Raw genomic sequence first — 20,398 nt, forward strand, 5'->3', positions numbered from 1 at the left:
CTTTCTCTCTCTCTCTCTCTGTGTATGTGTTTGTGATTTTGGAGAGATTGGGCAAGGGCTAAGTTTCAGAAATGGGTTGACAGAACAGTATTCTCTGTAAGTCAATTTGGTTTGTTAGAGGGAGATCATGTTTTAGCAATCTGCTTATGTACACAAGGTGAACAAATTCGTTGCATAAGGGAGATTCAAATATAGGCATACTTGGATTTTTGAAAGGCCTTTAATGGATTGTCACAGAATAATCTAATAACTAAACTGGAACAGATGTGGTTGGATAATAGACTACCAGTGGATGGATAGGTGATTGGTTATCAAAATAGGTATCAGATGTTTGTGTATGGGGGAGTGGTATCGAAAAGGAGATAATCCTTATAGTGTGCTGCAGAGGTGTGTGTTTTGAACCATTATTGTTTAACTTGTATGTTAATGATATTGAAATAGGCAAAACCAGTTATACAGCTGTTTTCCATATGATGATCTGAAGACAGAAGGACTATGAGAAAGAGATTCAATGTTGTGATCAGATCCTTCTGTGACCATACAGAAGAATCTGAAGAGACTTTGTGAGTGGGCAAGTAAGTGGGACTTTAAGTTCAATGTTGCAATTTAGTAGGCAAGGATGAGAGATCAAATTATACAATTAATGGGGAACATTTGAAGGAATTACAAGTTGGAGGAGATGAGAGATCTGAGAGTAATAGTGGACAAAGACTTGAGATTTAGGAATCGCATTGCTAAAACTGAAGGCATTACAAAAGATTGTAGGAACAAAGAGGCAGAGGACCTTAACATTTTGAAACAAAGAAGTTATGGTTCCCCTGTATAAGGCCATATATGGAACACTGTGAGTAGATATAGGGATAAGGATATCTTAGAGAGGATCCAGAGAAGTTTTACTAAGTTATTCTTTGGTATTTGGAATGTCATATATCAAGACATATTAAAGAAAAGCCATTTGTAGAGTCCTGTGAATAGAAGAGGAGAGGAGATATGAATGAGTCTATAAGCTGGTGAGGGATAGTTACAAAAATAATGTGAAAGCTATAAAGAATGTGTAATTAAGAGAGTGAAGAGTACATTTTTTGCATGGAGGGTTGTTGATGAGCAGAACGTTGCTTACAAATCTTGTGAGTGTGGAAACTGTGAATGGGATTAAGGCAGTTTGATGATCTTTTTTTTTGTGTGAAAGTATAGACCTTATCTCCTTAGTGGTCTGATGTGAATGATGATAATAACCAATGTTTTTTTTTTTTTTTTTGCATGATGGTATGCAACAGCATGGCTTTATTAACAGTGATATATGGATGTCGTGCATTTTGAAATTTGTAATATTCAGTAATTTTTTTACATTGTTATTTAGTATGAAAATAAGCTTAGTAATTTAATGAAATCTCCATTTTTTCACTATACTTTTCTGTTGTTAAGATATCTTCTGTATACAACTTCTTTGTTATTTACTATTTAATATTTTTATTAAAAATTATCACATATATTTTATTTGTTTTATATTATTATACAATTTGTTGTTCTTATTCCAATACATTATCCCACAATGAAGTAAAAATATCAGTATTTTTTTAGTTTTCTTTTTATATTCTTTTAATTTTCAATTTTTACTACAAGCAAAGAATGGTACCAGTATCTATTATTTTACAAAAAGAGCACTGATAATAACACTAATATTTATCTATAACTGAAGTGAAATTTCATTATATTTAAGATGGGGGGGAACTTTATCTTTAATTAACAATTTGTCACAGTACATCATACTAGTGTGAATGAAGTGCACTACCTCAAACGTAGAGCTAAAGTGAAAAGTGCATGAGGTGTTGAGTGGGCAAGATGTTAAACAAGGCTGTGGTAATGGATGACATATCATGACATTTTCACGAAATGTGCAAAAGAGTTTACTTGCACTCGATCTAGTTCAGGGCTGTCCAACCTTAGGTAATCCGAGGGCCACATTAAAAAAAAAAAAGATTTATTTGAGAGCCGCATTCAGAATAATAAATACAGTACATATATTAAATAACTTGGAGAGTCCTACTGTTAATTAGGTTTAGCAAGCACTTCAAAAATTTCATAAGAAAGAAACAGCATGTGTGTCAAGGTGCTTATAAAAGTTTTCATTGAAACTGTAGACAAGAAACAATAATTTATATAAACATTTTACCACGAGTTGCCTCACACTTGAACATAGTTCAGGTGCAAACGTGACTTACTCGTCTGTTTGCTTACTTGGGAAAAAGTATTAAAACCAAGTTTATAAAATTACTAGGTATCTTTAGCGTATGATATACCCAAGTTAAAAAACTTTTTACATTTTTTTTTTTTTTAAATTTTGGGCCACCCCCACATCCCTTCTCTCCCCCTCAACTGAGCTTGCATCCCCCCCCATTGATGCATCAACCACCCCTGTCACTTCACTGTAAAAGACAATCATATTACTTAAGCAAGAGCACTCCTTAACAAATCCATGTTGATTCTCACAGATAACATTACCCTCATTTGCCCAACGCTGAATATAGTCCCTCGCTAATTTCTCCAAGACCTTAACTACTGATGACACACAAACTGGCCTATAATTAGAAACTTCCAGTCTGCTACTGCCCTTATTCAATGGCACCACTATCTTACCTTCTTTTCATTCCTGTAATCAGACGTTCATTGAAAAGCCAAGTCAAAGGAGCTATCAGTTCTTTAGCACTGTCTCCCAAAACCTGTGGCAAAATATCATCCAGTCTCACAGCTTTACTTACATCCAGAGTACTCAGTATTTGTAACACGCTCTCCTCTTGCACCTCTAAACCATGAACCTGCCCTATCCCCTCTAGTATTAAAAATCTTCTTATCGAGGATGAAATAGCTCAATAAAGTGTTCCTTGAACAACTCCACTATGTCTTCTGCATTAGTCACTCTATTCCCATTTTTATCTCACAATGTCATTCATCCATGATCATTTTTCCTCCTACTGGCCACATAGTTAAAAAATTCCCTTGGATTTTCTTTGGATCTTAGTGTCAATCTCTTCTCATATTCCAGTTTTGCCTTCCTCACCATACTAGTCACCTTCTAGCCTGTGTCTTATGTTCTTCATGTACCTGCCCTCTACCCCTCTCCCTATATTGCTTCCATAATCTCTTTTTCACCTGCAGTTCCTGTTTGGTATTGTTTGTCATCTGCTTTACACCAAATTGTGTCCACTTCTTCACTTGTGGAATACAGCTCACTATTGCTACTAACAAATGTTACTTCATCATTTCCCAAGCATTAATGATATCTTGGCCTTCCAATTCGCCCTCCATGGAACTGCCCCAAGTTGATATCTAAGACTAGTATAATCACACGCCTTACAATTCCACATATGTTCCCTTTTCTTTGATACTCCTGCTCTTCCATGTCAAAACAACATGGTCACTCTCTCCAATTGGGGGGGGGGGGAAGGCAGAGATGTCATCTAAGTTATTATCAGCTCTTCTGATGCTATGACCAAATCCAAACCTTCAAACCTATGACCTGAACCTCTTGTTCCCTCTATTACATATTGTCTAAGACATTTTTCCCCTCAAGAATTCTAGAAATTCCATTCTCTTATAACTGCATGCATTTTCCTCTTCCCAGCTTATACTGCTGTAGTTAAAATCTCCCATAACATTCATTCTTCTTGAACCTGCCAAGCTCAACTGCCTAAACATCTCCTGCTCCCCACCCTCTGTGCTCCTTGGTTTGTAACACCACCTCACTAAATATCCTGTCTTGGCCACTTCTACCTCACACCATATGCTTTCAAAACCATTAGTGTCACTGCCTTCCAAAGCCTCCACTCATAGAGGACATAAGTCATCTTATCATAAGCAGTACTCCACCACCACGTTTTCCCCTCCTATCCTGCTGAAAAATTCTGTATCCTGCTACTTCTATTCCTGTTATTACATCATCTTCCAACCACAAGTAAGCGATCCCAATAATCTTTGGCCAGGCTGATGCTATCAGCACCACCAGTTCATCTCCTTTCCTCCTGGCATTAGTATAAAGTATAAAAATGTCACTGCTTCTATACTTATCCTCTCCAGACTCCACTGGACTCAGTGTTACCTGATGTCGTTCTCCCCCCCCCTTTCCCCAAGCACCCATTCCCACAAGAGGCCACCTGATACCATCCATCCTGGGAACTCTATTTTCCCTGCATTGACAATATAATAATAATAAAGGTAGTATAAATATAGGAAATTCAAGCACAAGTGAAAGTTTCTCATGCATTATATATAATAACTGTTATTTGTTTTAAGCTGGTAGTACAGTAATATAGTATTTACCCTCATATCTTCAGATATATCAAAGGCCAACACATAACTTCCGGTGGTGTTAAGTCTGTGGGTTATGACACGAACTGTGGGCACAGTGGAATCATATTGAATCCTGAAATAGAAAAAAAAAAAAAAAACACTTATACTTTTGATATTTGAATATGCAGCATGCATAAATACCATGTTTATTTATATGAAGATATGAAATGTATGTGAAAAAGATAAAAAAATTGCAGCCCAAAATGCTGTTCATTTTAGTTTTTAGTTTACCACCAGCCAAATTAAAATACAATATTATTATTACTGACACCTCCAGGGAATTCAAAGACACATCGAGGGAGGGCACCTACTCTACAGCTTTCTCCATCCACCAACTACAATGAACTGCAACCACCATCATCATCTACTCTCCACCACCACTACTACTAGTATTTTTCACAGACAATAACAAACATCCATGCCCAAAGTGGGAATCAAACCTACAGCCTTTTAGCTGGAGAGCAGATAAGCTAACCACTAGGAAAACCAGGCCACCTTGATCTTTGACAGACTCATCCATCAATGCTTAAACCACTCATAGCACTGCATTCAGCTCATACAGTCTGCCCTGTATGCTTGATTAAGCAATGGAAGTGTCTCTGTAAAATTTTTTACCAAGTTTGCAGCAAAATTTCACACACGTGCTCTTTCACTGTCACTAATCTGACAAAAATCAGCTTGTGCACGTGCTCACTTCAGCAGATGTAACTCGATGACTAATGCTCATAGCAGAATGGGGAAAATGACAGCTTGTCAAAACCTGCAGCTAGGTGCACTCAGTAGCTGCAACACACTCTTTGTGCCAGTTGGCACGCTATTTTAAAAGTTCCGTCTTTTTTTTTTTAACATCCCTCGTACAATTTAATATTGCTTCTCCTAGATGCCTCTTAACTATCTCCCATGCACTGTTAACATCCTCCTTTTGCAGGGTTTTATGCTATGGCACAGCTTTGAGCTTCTTCTTAACCTTGTCATAATCACTTGTCTTGTAGTTCAACATACATCCCTTCTTCACAGAATATTCATTCACCTTTTATTCTCCCAAGTCAAGACTGCATAGTTACTTTCCCCAATCAAAGTACGAAAGTATGACATTAAATATTTTTATGTAATTTGTTTACAAAAGAAAGATATTTTAGTTAATTAAAAATGAAATGTATCAAAACAGCATTATGTTGATAAAATCATATTCAACTAAGACAATCAATGCAATGCAGCATTATTTGTTTTGCTATTGATGGATGACTAATGGCACTGTTAAGTTTAATCACATTTATTTATTATTTGACACCTACAGGGAGTCCAAAGACTCATCGAGGGAGGTGTTAAATAAAAGACTCACTCATTCACGGCATGCAATGTGAATTAAAATGAGGAAAGTAGTTGAAGGTAGATTGTAAAAGACTGCCAGAAATAACTTTAAAACAAGCTATAATATACTTTGTTAATTTCAAAATCTGATATAAACAGATCAAAAAGATTTCTTCCAAAGAGAATGTCCAGTGAGCACCAAGTCAAGGTCTTCTTCTTCTTCTCTTCCGTCTAAGATGGGTTGAGTCTTCTCTTGAGCAGGATCTTCCAGTCGTCTCTATTCCTTGCTGTTCGAAAAAGTTCCTTATATGTTCTGCATCCTGAGATGTTCTTTATTAATTTCAACCAGGTAATTCTTGGTCTTCCAGGTCTTCTTTTTTTCAGTCGGAAAAGTATTGATTAGGACATTAGGAAGTCTGTCTGCATCCATGCATACAGTGTGTCCAAACCATCTCAGTTGTTGTTTTCTAATATTTTCTATTATTGTCTTTTTATACAATAGTTCTTGTCTGACTGTGATGTTTGTTTTTTGGTCACCTCGGTTCCTTCTTGATGGGGAGGAGGTTGAGAGGATCCAGAGGCGAGTGACTAAGATGATAGCAGGTCTATGGAATGAACCATATGAGAACAGGTTGAAGATTTGTGGGTTGCAGAAACTAGTTGATAGGCAGAAAAGGGGAGATATGATTGAGACATTCAAATTGCTAAAAGGATTCTATAGGATTAATTCAGAGGATATTTTTGAGATCAGGACTGGTGGTGGGAGAACTAGGGGACACCCATGGAAGCTGGGCAAGAGCATGGTTAGCAGGGGTGTTAGAGCTGGGTTCTTTACTTTTAGAGTGGTAAATGAGTGGAATAAGCTGCCAGAGTCTGTTGTGGGTGCTATGACAGTGAGCGAGTTCAAGGCAAGGTATGATAGATACTGTGAGAATGTTGAACAGCTGTGTGAACATGATGTTTAGGGTCTCCCTCGATGAGTCTAAGGACTCCTGGAGTAGCCCGTGGTAATAATAATAATAATAATAATAATAATAATAATAATTTCATTTCAAATGCCAGCAGTTTTTTCTCCTCTCTTTTTTTAACTATCCACGCTTCTGCTCCATAGATGACTGTTGGTATAATTATTGCTTCATATAATTTGATTTTGGCTTGTTTAGATATTTTGTTTGTTTTCCAGATTTTCTGTAATTTTCCCATGGTGGTCCATCCTATCACTATTCTGTGTTTGATTGTTTTGAGTTCATCTATTGTTTCCGTTAGTTTTGATCCAAGGTATATGAAGTTGTCTACTTGTTCTCCGTTTAGGGTGGCTGAGATGGTAGTTTTGTTCCTCCCTATTTTCATGACTTTTGTCTTTTGTATATTTATTGTCATGTCATATGTTTTACAGGTTTCATTTAGCTTGTTGATCAGCTTTTGTAGTTCATTTAGGGTTCTTGCAGGAAGGACGAGATCATCTGCATATTTGATATTATTTATGTTTAAACCATTGACATTGATTCCAGGCTCATTGTCTATTGCTTTCTTTACAACGTCTTCTAAATATATGTTGAATAGGCATGGAGATAATGGGCATCCTTGCATTACTCCTTTTTGGATCTCTATGGGTTCTGTTGTGCGTGTGTCCTTTTTAATTATTGCATTTGTCTTAGAGTAATATTTTATCAGAAACTGTATTATATATTTGTCTATTGCTTTTTCTAGTAGAATTTTAAGAAGGATTTCTCTGTTGATGTTATCAAAAGCTTGTTTAAAGTCCACAAAACAACAATTTAGTTCTTTATGGTCTTCCCAGCTGAGCTCTGCTAGTTGGTGCAATGTGAAAATTTGGTCTATTGTTGAATAGTTTCCTTGAAAACCAGCTTGTTCTATGCCTATCATTTCTTCGTAGGTGTTTTTTAATCTATTTTGTATAATTCTTATGAATATTTTATAGGTGTGAGAGAGTAAATTGATTGGTCTGTAATTTCTGCAGTCTCTTTTGTCTCCTTTCTTGTATATTGGGATGATCTTTCCAGTTCTCCAGTCATCTGGGATCTCTCCTGTTTGTAGTCAAGGTACAAGTGTATAAATGTATATAAATATTTGACTATTTGTAGATAGCAATAAAAGCATATGCAAAACATCAATATTCCTACCATAAAAAAGCTACCAAAGAATTATAATTCTTTGGTAGTGATAATTCTAGTTCCTAGATAATTCTAGGTAGTGATAATGATAATTCTTTGTATGAATAATTATTCATACAAAGAGTGGTACTGCTTGATAAAAAATCAGTCAATTATAATCCACAATGTATTCACAAAATTCAAAGTTTGAGGAACATAAAGTCGACCCACTTTCAAAAACCAATAATATTTTATCATATATCATAGTACATATACATATAAGATGTTTTATACACTGGCAAAAGGGCCTTTGGAAGATAAGAAGTCAAAATCTTAATAAAGGTGACTGAGATATCATATGAAAATTTCATGTAAACCAGGAAAGTGTTGTCTATTTGAAATAATATTAAAACAAGTAAAGATTCTTGCATATTTTGATGCTATTAAACACACAAACTCAGATTCATTCCTTTCAAATTTCCAGTGCTAGAATAAGTTCAGCATGCTGAAATATATGTGCTATACATAAGAAAAACAAACTTTCCTGGTTTACACCATTCTACAGTACATGAGTTTGATTAACTACCTACTGTGTCCAACTACCACTATCACACAGGTGCTAGCTCTAACACCACATATCTGAGCTGATGAGAATGACAAGAGTGCCAATACAAGATAATTATCGCCTTTCAACTGTACTGCACTAATGCTCTTTCACATTAAACTTTCACGGTTGGTTGTATTATTTGTCATGAAATAAAGTCAGGTGGGCTCATACCAAAGAGGACTTCATATTGAAAGGCAAGGAAGAATTGATATGTTTCATTATTCTTCAGCAGCTGCCTTTATGACCATCACATTTACTTGCCCATGACCATCTAATTCTACTGTTGGCTGTTTACTAGACAGTCCAAGCTCCATCTACAAAGAACTTGTAGTGATGTTCCCCTACAGACAAATTTCCACTAGTGGAAAATAAACCCTCCTTTTCTTTAAGAGGATTCTGGTCTATCCATTTGCTAAAACCTCCACAAACTGAAACTTCTGTACCTCCATGTTCCCATGTAAGTTCAGCTGGTACTGTCATATTTGATTCCTCTTCTTCTGATATTTCTCCATTCACAGTACCATTCTGTTCTGCAGGAACTTCTTTCAAAGCTTCTTGACTAGCTTCAGAAATAATTTCCTTCTTACTTTGAGGCACATTGGTTTGTTCCCCAGCTCCTTTTTCTTTGCTTTCATCCACACCATTCTCCTGTATTTCAAGGGAATGGGAGTTCACGACTTCATTTTCTATTTTCAACTCTGAAGTCTGCAAGTCTTCTCCTTTGGGGGAATCTGCAGAAGGCACATTATCAAGTATGGAAGTGGTTTCTGCAGGTGATGGAAGTGACGTAGTTGTAGGAGGTTCTATTTCTGTTCAATCTTTGATCTCATTTTGGCACTGGTCTTTGTTATGACCCTGTTTGGTTTAATTCAGATTTTTCTTTTATGCTTGATTTTGCATTAGAAACAGGACAATTTTCATTTTCAGGTTTTGGTTCATTAGCTATTGACTCACTAACTGTTTCTATAGCTTCTGCAACAGTCTGTGACTGATCAGGGCTTTGCAGTTCATTTGAAGATGCTTGATTTTTCTCAGTTTTGATATCTTTTGCTGTTTCTCTATTTGGACTATCTTCAACAATATCAGTTGGAGCATCATCTGAAGAAGCACTTTCAGTTTCACCCTTTTTGATTAAATCATCATTTTCTTCTTCAGTTGTTCCTACAGATTCTTTAGAATCACCACCATCATCAGTGGTCTTAGCATCAGAATTATTCTGACCATCTTCTTTATGTTCATGGATACCAACTTCTTCCATACCTGTTTCACCATTTGCAGTAGCATTCTCCTCCTTACGCTTGCATCTCATGGATATGTCATTCTGCAGAAAAGTTTATCATTGAGCAGCAACCAGAAGGGAGGAAGATATACATACCTTCCTACATTGTGAGAATTAAAATAGCTGTAATTTTTTTATTTATTTTATTTTTTATTTATTATATTTGGTACATGAAATAGGCATCAAGTGGAAAAGAATCTATCTCAAATTGTCAAACATATCATGCCTGTCATTACTGAAAACCAGGGAACTGGCAGTAACATTGATATGCCTGTTTATTAGGAGTCTTATAACAGCACATGTTCCAAGAGTGGAAAGAAGAAAAAATTGTTGTAAAGGTACTGATAAGTCTGTGGCTACAAATTATAGACCAATCTGTATATCTACAGTTATAGCTAAGGTCATGGTCTCCACATCCTGAAGCAGGCCCCGAGGCCAGGATTTTTGGCAGGCCCCCTACCTGTCGCTCAGGTTAAGGACAACACATTTCTATACAGTCTACAAGGTTTAGGATCAATTAGTTTAAATGATAACAAAAGTAATATTTATTTAAAAAACTACCAATATCTACATAATACAAATTAATGATAATATTCAAAATTACTTCAAAGTATATTTTCTAGTTTTTGTCAATGAAAATTTATCAATAATGTCAGTAAAATCAACTCACTTAGCCAAATCCTTTTCGATGCACAAAATTGCTAGGTGATTAAGTCATTCTTGGCTATTTGTGCTTCTTTGCCATGTTTTCAATGAATTGGCCAATCTGCTGAATGATCTCTCAGCTGAAGAAATAGTAACCGGTATTGTGCAAAATAGTTTAATGATGAGGCAGATATTGGCATATATACCTTGCAGATTTTTGTCATAAATTGCGTTCAGAAATCTCACCAGACTTGTTTCTGTGCCAAAAACTATCTTATGAATAACTCTTCTGACAGATATTTTTCATACATATTCACAAGTTTTGCTGCTTTTGCGATAAGTTGACCATCGTTCAAGTTGTGGAAATTTAAAATAGGTGAGAATAATTCACATATATTATCTGCTGCTTCAAACCTTGTTTTTAAATCATTCATAATAAAATTCAATACTGGATAAATTATGAAAATTTTGAAATTTTGTTCAGGTTCTACAGTAGTTTCCTGATTTTTGCAAAATTGAGGTTGCACACCGATTGCTTACTTTTGCACCAATTCTCTTATAAGTGCAGACTCGACCTCAAGAGATATTCCTTTACTTTGTATAATATTCTTATTGTCAATATTTGATAATATTTTGTGGCAAAACATTGTCATTAGCATACCTTTATAAGATTTGAAATATTTTTTCAAGCCTTTAATTGTGTTCGGTGTTGAAAGAGAAAGCGAGACGGGCAAAAACTAAAGTAATCCTTTCGAATGGGAAGTTCAGAAGAGTAACCATAAGTCTGAAAAGATGGATAATAGGTTGGAAATGATTGCAAAAGCTAGTAGTCCCTCTCGGCACATATTCATTCATATTTTATAAAGTTTCTTTTTGTCTTTTGTTAGTCTCACTTAGCTGGCCACCCGACAAGGCGGGCCCCCCAGGCTAGAGCCCTGTCAGCCCCACCCTTGTGGGGACCATGGTTAAGGTACTGGAGATTGGCGAGAACTAGCATACAGAAATGGGTTGATAAGGGCAGTATTTTCTGCGGTTGTCAGAATGGGTTTGTTAAAGGAAGATCATGTTTTACTAACTTATGCATATAAGTGACAAATATCTTTGACAATGGAGACATACATAGTAGTATACTTAGACTTAGATATATGGTAATAAGTCATGTGGCAAAACAATCTATCAGATAGTTTTGCCACATGACCAGCAGTTAAATAAACTGAAAGAAATAGGATTGAATAGCAGTGTGTTGGATCAGTAACTGGCTGTCAGATAGGTATCAGAATGGGGTATAATGTCCTGAATGTGGAGGATCACTAGTGGTATGCCACAAGGCTCTTTTTTTTCTACAGTATATTTTTGTACTTGGCAGATAAGGCATATTTTCTGTATTTTTATTAATTTTATATTTTTCATGTTTATTTGTACGTTGTCCAGAAACTCTGCTCTGGAAGCCAAATATGAAACTTTTTCAAGTCACTACAGGCTTCCAAATAAGCATAGCAGTGGGGTGATGGCATTCATTTCTCACCTAAGGACAATGGCAAACATCCATACCCACAGCGGAATCCAAATCCACAGCCTGTTTTGGAGAGCAAGTATGCCAACCACTCAGTAAACCAGGCTAGCATTGGGCTATTGTTCAGTTTGTACATTAATGATATTGGAAGAATGGGTTTAACTGGTAATAAGCAGGTGTTTGAAGATGATGCAAAATTGGGGAGAGCAATGTAGAGTGAAACAGATGTTATTATGGCCTTAAATGAGGACTTGAACAGCTTGTATGAATGCACAAGTGGAAGTATTAGTTTAATGTAGCAAAAGTGTAAAGTTTTGAAATTATAGAGATGCAAATTATAAACTTGGTGGAAAACTTCAATGGAAGTAGAGGAAATTAGAAATATGGGAGTGGTGGTGGACAAGGACCTATAATTGGGAGACCACAATTTGTGCACAGTAATCCATAAGGCCTTGATCAGGTCTCATATGGATTACTGTGCACATATTTGATCACTGGGTTTCCATGGCAATGAGAAATATGTTATAAAGGACCCAGAAGATTCATACAGGTAATCAGTAGTATTTGGAATGTAGAGTATGAAGACAAATGAAAAGAATGTCAATTGCAAAGTAATATGAATAGGAAGAGAGGGGTGGAATATGATTGAGACTTAATTTACTCAAGGGTTGTTATCAGATTGAAACAGAAAAAATGTGTGGCAGTGAGGCAGAAGGTTACAAGTGGGGGGTCCCACGGGGGCTCAGTACTGGGACTATATTGTTTAACCTTTATATTAATGCCATTGTCAGTGGATTGCAAGGGGATATTCAGTTGTTTGCAGATGATACGAAGCTGGGAAGGATTATTAGTAATAGTGCAGATGTGGTAGCCCTGCAAGAGGATTTGAATAAGCTAGATAGATGTGCAAATGAATGGGGATGTCAGTTTAATGCAGCAAAATGTAAGGTCTTGAGGTTTGGGACACATCGATGGGATGTTGCATACTCTATGGGAGGAGTTAAACTAGAGGAAGTAGGGAAAACAAGAGATTTGGGGTTGATGATTGATAGAAACCTGAAATTTAGGGGACATATTGCAAAGGTAGTGAAGGTAATACAGAGGATTGCTGCAATAATGAGAAGAACACTGACCTGCAGAGATAAAAAGGTTATCATTCCGTTGTATAAATCTCTGATCAGACCGCACTTAGACTATTGTTCTCAGATTTGGTCCCCAGGATTTGAACGGGATAAATTAAGGGTACAAAGGCGAATAAACAAAGATGGTTTCAGGACTGTACAAGGATAGTTATGAGGATCGGCTGAGAGAATATTGACTGCAGAGTTTGGTGGATAGAAGAAGAAGGAGAGGTGATATGATTGAGACTTTTAAACTGTTGAGAGGTGGTTACAGGGTTGACACTAGGGAGTTCTTTCACTTGGTTGAACAGCGGGAAGGAGTGATGACAAGAGGCCTCTGGAAGTTACGAAAGGAAACTGTTTGCAAGAGGGTGAGGAGTGGTTTCTTTGCATGGAGGATGGTTGAACCATGGAATGCATTGCCTGATGGAGTGGCAAGAGTGAGAACGGTCAATGAGTTTAAGGAGTGGTATGAAAGACTTTGTGTTTCTCGGAAGGGGGGTGGGGAGGACCTCCCCTCTACGAGTCTTGATAGACTTTGTGTTTCTTAGGAAGGACCTCCCATGATGAGTCTTTTGACTCCATGGAGGCCGGAATAATAATAAAATTTTTCATAGAATAGAAGAGGCAATTCCTGGAAACTGTATAAGGGGAATGTGAGCAGAGGAATAAGGTTGTTTGAATGGAGGGCAGTTGGTGAGTGCAATTAGTTGCTTGAGTGTGTTGTGAATGTAGACACACTGAATCAGTTTAAGGCACAGCTAGATGAGCTCTGTGTGTGTACCTCCCATGAGGAGTGACACCATGGAGGTCAATGTTAATAAATTTTGTGCTATCTGTGATACCTGGCTGTCATGACATTCATGTAGTTGGAAATAAGAAAATACAGTATATTCTACTGTGGTATGAAACAAACAAACAACTGAGGGATACAAGAGACAGTGAGAGAGAGAGAGAGAGCATTTGTATAAAGAGACAGAAGAGGTAAAATAAAGTGGAATGTACAGAAGCAAATAGATAGTTGTGGATAATTTCCTTTAAGAGAAAAGAATATACAAGGGACGTCCAGAACGTAAGTTCCATTTTTAAATATTTTTGCTGCAGTGCTGCGATCGCAATGGTGTGCATGCATGCTGAGTTTCATTTGCTAGCAAGGCATTGGTGCCATTTTCAGACATTCTTGCAGTGCATACACTTCTTGGTGTGTGTTTATAATGTATAAGAAAATCGTATCGCACCCCTGGATGCGAAATTAAGACAATTATCTGTTTCTTGAATGCGAGGAAACGTTAAAACAGCTGAAATTCATCAGCAAATTATTGAGGTTTATGGAGAACATGCAATGGGTGATTCAATGGTACGAAGATGGGTAAGACTTTTTAATGAAAGAAGGACAGGTGTGCACGATGAATGGAGCGGTTGACCATCTTTAGTAACGGACGATGGTGTGTTCAGTTGAAGAGAAGATTTGACAGAATAGGGAATATGCCAAACTACAAATTAATCATCAGCATATCTTTACCATAAGGACGATTTAGGAAAATGCTATTCAGTATCCGTTATTCAAATCATTCCATGAAGTAATTGTTAGCTAGTGTGAAATAAAAAGGACTTCTAATTGATATACCCTCAATTTGTTGGTAAAGTTTATTTTGACATTTGAAGTAGCCAAAGCGAATGACAAATGAAGCGAATGATATTTTTGATAAATGAAGAGGGCTTTCCTGTGATTGCTAAAAGCAATTTAGAATATTCACTTTGGGGACTTTTTGCAGTTCATATAAATGAGGAGGTTGACTCAGTTCATAGAAATGAGTTTCTGACCTCTGGAATGTCAAGTATGAGGAAAGATTGAAAAGATGTAATTTGCAGAGTCTAGTGGAGAGAAGGAAGAGGGGAGATATGATAGAGACCTACAAGTTGGTAAGGGGTTGTTATAGGATCAATGGTGGAGAAGTTCTACAGAGAATAGTGGGAGATCAGGGAAGAACCAGAGGTCATCCCTGGAAACTGTATAAAGAGGGTGTGAGTAGGGGAGTGAGAGGCAGGTTTTTTTCGTGCAGAGTTGTGAATGATTGGAATGCCTTACCTGAGAGTGTGGTGTCTGCAAGGAGTTTGAATGTGTTTAAGACCCGGTATAATGAGATGTGTGTGAGACAAAAGGACCTCCTAGATGAGTCTTTGACCCCATGAGGTCTTGTTTAATAATAACAATAATAATAATAATAATAATAATAACCATGGTAGAAAGATTACCATCCCTATTAGAAACATTATCTATAAGAGCCTTTAATTTCCTAATCTGGGTCATCATAGGATGATGAAAACAAGGACATTATGTAGAATAGTCACATAGCATTAAAGTTAATTTTATATAGTATTCATTAAAATCTTGAACTGCTCATACTTTTCCATTATCTGTCTTTGTCATCATCATCATGCTTGTCAAGAATTTAGGCCTAGAGTGGCCTGTTCCAGACTTAGAAGTCATCATTGAATCTCTTACGAGGACATCCTGGTTTTCTTTTTCCTAATGGTAACTTAAGGCTTGTTTTGGTAATGTTTCTGTTTTCATTCTTTCGATGTGTTCTATCCATTTATGTTTATATTTTTTAAATTTTTTCTATAACTGACTCCTGCTTTAATTCTTTCATAATTTCTTTGTTTCTTTTGTGATCGAATAGAGTATATTTTGCAGTTTTTCTCATAAACTTCATTTCAGTTATTACTAATCTTAGTTTGTTTTATTGTCCAGTTTTATTTTATTATCTGTTTTTGTAATTATTATTATTCAGGCTTCCATAGAGTCAAAAGACACATCGTGGGAGGTCCTTCCTAAGAAATACAAAGTCTATCATACCACTCCTTGAACTCATTGACCATTCTTGCTCTCACCACTCCTTCAGGCAATGCATTCCATGGTTCAACCACCCTCCATGCAAAGAAACCACTCCTCACCCTCTTGCTCACAGTTTCCTTTCGTAACTTCCAGGGATGGCCTCTTGTCATCACTCCTACCTGCTATTCAACCAAGCGAAAGAACTCCCCAGTGTCAACCCTGTAACCACCTCTCAACAGTTTAAAAGTCTCAATCATATCACTTCTCCTTCTTCTATCCACCAAACTCTGCAGTCCACATTCCCTCAGCCGATCCTCATAACTATCATTGTACAGTCCTGAAACCATCTTTGTCATCCGTCTTTGTATCCTTTCCACAGTTAATTTATCCCCTTCAAATCCTGGGGACCAAATCTGAGAACAATAGTCCAAGTGTGGTCTGATCAGAGACTTATACAACGGAATGATAACTGTTTTATCTCTGCAGGTCAGTGTGCTTCTCATTATTGCAACAATCCTCTGTGTTACCTTCACCATCTTTGCAATATGTCCCCTAAATTTCAAGTTTCTATCAATCATCAACCCCAGATCTCTTGACTCCTCTACTTCCTCCAGTATAACTCCTCCCATAGACTATGCAGTGTCCCATCGATGTTTCCCAAACTTCCCCAAGTTGACGTCTTAAACTATTATAATCACCTGCCTTATAATTCCACAAACAATCCCATCTCTTTGAGACTCCAGCATGTCTATTCATTTTCCAAGTCAAAACCATATGGTCACTCTCTCCAACTGATGGAAGAGATGTCATCTCAGTTCTTATCAACTCTTCTGATGCTATAACCAAATCCAAAACTCTTGAACCTCTTGATCTGTCTAATACATGTTGCCTAAGACATTTGTCCCTCAAGAATTCTAGAAATTCCATTCCCTTATTGCTACATGCATCTTCCTCTCCCCAGTTTATATTACTGTAGTTAAAATCTCCCATAATAATCATTCTTGTTACACTTGTCAAACTCAACTGTCTAAACATTTCCTGGTCCCCACCCTCTGTACTCTTGCGTATGTTGCAACACCCCACTACATATCCTGTCTTGCCCACCTCTACCTCATCACCATATGCTTTCAAAATCATTAGTGTCACTGCCTTCCAAAGGCTCCACTCTTGAATAGGTCGTTACGTATCAAAAGCAGTACTCCATCACCACGCTTTACCTTCCTATCCTGCCGAAAAATGCTGTACCCAGCGACTTCTATTCCTGTTATTATATCCTCTTCTGTCAACCACGTCTCTGTGATCCCAATAATCTTTGGCCAGGCTGATGTTATCAGTGCCACCATTTCCTCTCCATTATTCCAGATACTCCTGGTATTAGTATAAAGCATATAAATTCCGTTGTTTCTATACCCAGCATTATTCACCTCTAGACTCCACTGAGCTCAGTGTTACCTGATGTCGTTCCCCCCTTCTCCCAAGTACCCATTCCCACAAGAGGCCACCCCTGCTACCATTCTCCCTGGGATACACTGACTCGTTCAGAACAGCAGTCTCTCCAGATGCCTACGTCTCCTTCCTCATTCAAATGTAAGTGGTCTCTTGCATACAATTCCTCTCTGTCCTCAAATGCATTCCAAGCATACACATATTCCAGTCCTCTCTTATCACACATTCTAGCTATTATGTCATTCACTATTACCGCTCTTCTGCACAGTTCGTCATTATCTTACCTAGGCAACACACACACACCAACACACACTATCTTTCCTCTCTGTGTCTTCTTTCGTACCACCTCAAACAAGAATCTCATATCTCTCGCTGCCCTATTTACACCACCACTCGAGTCATTTGTTCCCACCATCACAATCATCTCATCCACCCTTTCACCTCTCTTAACTGCCAAAGCCACCCTTTCTATCGTTCCTCCTGACAAACTCCTCACGCATCCTATCTTGAACACCACAGATCATTGAGTCCCCATACATTATACCTCTTACCATTCCCTCTCTCCTAGTGTTTCCATTTTCTCCTCTTCTTTCATTCCCATACCTCTCTCTCATTCCCTCTCTCCTACTGTTTTCATTTTCTCCTTTTCTAGCACTCCTATACCTCTTTCTCATTCCATTCTCTCCTCTTCAAGCACTGCCATACCTCTCTCTCATTCCATCTCTCCTACTGTTTCCATTCTCTCCTCCTCTAGCACTCCCATACCTCATTCTCATTCCATCTCTCCTACTGTTTCCATTCTCTCCTCTTCTAGCATTCCCATACCCATCTCTCTCATTCCCTCTCTCCTACTGTTTCCATTTTCTCCTCTTCTAGCACTGCCATACCTCTCTCTCATTCCGTCTCTCTTACTGTTTCCATTCTCTCCTTCTCTAGCACTCCCATACCTCTCTCTCATTCCATCTCTCCTACTGTTTCCATTCTCTCCTCTTTTGTCATTCACAAATTTCTCTCCTCTCCTATCATTCCCAAAACACTCTCTCTCTCTCCCGTACTGCAATTTGCCTTGCATTTATCTCTTCCATCCTTCTAATCTCATCTTTCATACTTGTCATACTTCTCCCAAGACACCTCCTCTTTCATCTCCTCTATCTCCCTCTGCACTGCAGTCACTCTAAATCGAAATTCACTCTCCCAAACAAAACCATCTAAACTTTCAGTCACTCACGCCTTCTACACTATCAACTATTATTTTCTCATTCACATTTTTTTCTTCATTCTCTCCTATCACACTACTCATCTTCCTGTATTTATTTCCCGTTCTTGGAGCAACAAGGTTGGTTATTGAGATATCTGCTGCATTTATTTCCTCCCATTGCCTGCACTTTATACATACACACACCCATCCTCTCTCTCACAAGCCAGACATCCAATTCCCGAGACACATACATGTCGCAAATGCTGCATGCCACAAACTCCCTTACTATATTGCTTATAATAGAGTGCCCAAATGGCGGAGGACTTGGTGACAAGCCATTTGCGACTGCAGCTGAATCTGCCATCATTCGTTACTGCTGAGGGACTACTAGCGTAATTGTTAATTATTCAAAATCAAAAATAAATAAATGCTAAATAAGTAAACAATTACAAGCAAAACAAAACATTCAGTACACTAAATAAAATGAAATAAAACTAAATACAGTAATGAAAACTTAGCTTCGTCTTATCTTCCATTGTTATGCATCCGCCCCGTCTTCTCGGTAAACAAAATACACAATATCGCGACAGCACCTACTTAAAAAAAAACCCACTATAGTACACTCGTATTCCAGAGAAACAATTTAGCACTCAAAAACGTAAAAAAAAAAAAAAAAAACGGACTATTCACAGACTAAAAACTCACTTTCTTCAGCACAGCTCAAATTCACCGCCACGTGCTACGGCAACACTATTTTTCTTTCATAGAGAGAGAGAATAAGGCCTTCATTTCTGAGTAAGAAAAATTTGGAGGAGATTTGGACTTGAAAAGTATTAATGCTATTTGGAACCCAAGCCGGTCAGCAACAGCTGAAGAAATATCATATAGCGCATGGTCAGCTGTCAGAAAAAAGTCCATTACTAGAACGAATTTTGGTGCTAATGCAAAACCTAGACCTTTAGAAAACATTTAATTCCTGAATAGTAAGTAAGAGGCTACTCTGAAATATTAGTAACTGTCTTTTGAGGATCTCCAGTAAATAAAAAATAAGGCTGATGGCAAATGATAAGTTAACAGAATTTTTGTATCAGCTTTTCCTGAGTAGCTGCAAATATTTTGTCTGCAATTAGTCCATCATGAACATATTTAATTTCATTATTTAACAAGGCTAAGCAATTTTTGGCCACATACATAACAATCTCCTGGCCCATGCATAAATTTTATGAACTTTGGAAGACCTACAGGTTTCTCTTAATCAGCAACAGGTAGGTATTACCTGGGCCACTCTACATCTGTTTAGAATGTAATCTAACTTACTTTGATTTGTAACTAGCTCTCTGTAATGCCCTGAGATAACTTGAAGAATTGGATGTAAGACATGATAATTAGTTAAACATAACACAGATTTAATTTATGTAAATATTTTGTTAGCAAAAAAAATTTTGCTCTAGTGTCAAGGGCATCTTTAGCACGAACTTTCAAATTAAACAAGAAGCAGAAACAGAAACCAGTGGGAAAAAGATCACTATCAAGAATGACATAGTCAATGAGATTTTTCTTATTTCTCATTTCTTCTCTCCATGTGAATTTGTGCATATTGGAACATGCTATTAGTAATAACTAGTCCATGTCCTGAACAGAAATCCAGCATGTACTTACCATTATTGTTAACTTTATTCTTTTCTCCAAATTTTCTGAGAATATTTCTATGCATCTGGTAATAATTTTCTACTTTGCTATTTAGCTCTCCAACAAGGAACAACTTTTCCTTTTTTGTTTAGTAGAAAGAAACAGATATAGAGTGGCCCAGGTAATACCTACCTGTTGCTGATTAAGAGAAACCTGTAGGTCTTCCAAAGTTCATAAAATTTATGCATGGGCTAGGAGATTGCTACTTATATGGCCACTTCATCCTTAGTAGAACCCTCTGTGGGACCATAGGCACAAATAAGTCTCATTCTTCACTGTCCCTATTCTG

At 37.3% G+C, this 20,398-nt stretch overlaps 1 protein-coding gene across 2 annotated transcripts in view; it reads right to left on the reverse strand.

The window, feature by feature from the left end:
* The window catches only part of LOC150101792 (calcium-activated chloride channel regulator 1-like), a 252,305-nt gene that overhangs the window by 158,053 nt on the left and 73,854 nt on the right, over nt 1-20,398 (reverse strand). For both annotated transcript variants that reach the window (XM_090400230.1, XM_090400231.1), the window contains exon 7: nt 4,318-4,420. In XM_090400230.1, coding sequence (XP_090256356.1) covers nt 4,318-4,420 — 103 coding nt within the window. The remainder of the gene's footprint in view (nt 1-4,317; nt 4,421-20,398) is intronic.

Source organism: Typopeltis vanoorti, chromosome 11 (genome assembly GCF_054136105.1).
Source record: "Typopeltis vanoorti isolate ZY-2024b chromosome 11, IOZ_Tvanoo_1.0, whole genome shotgun sequence".
Lineage (NCBI taxonomy): Eukaryota > Metazoa > Arthropoda > Arachnida > Uropygi > Thelyphonidae > Typopeltis > Typopeltis vanoorti.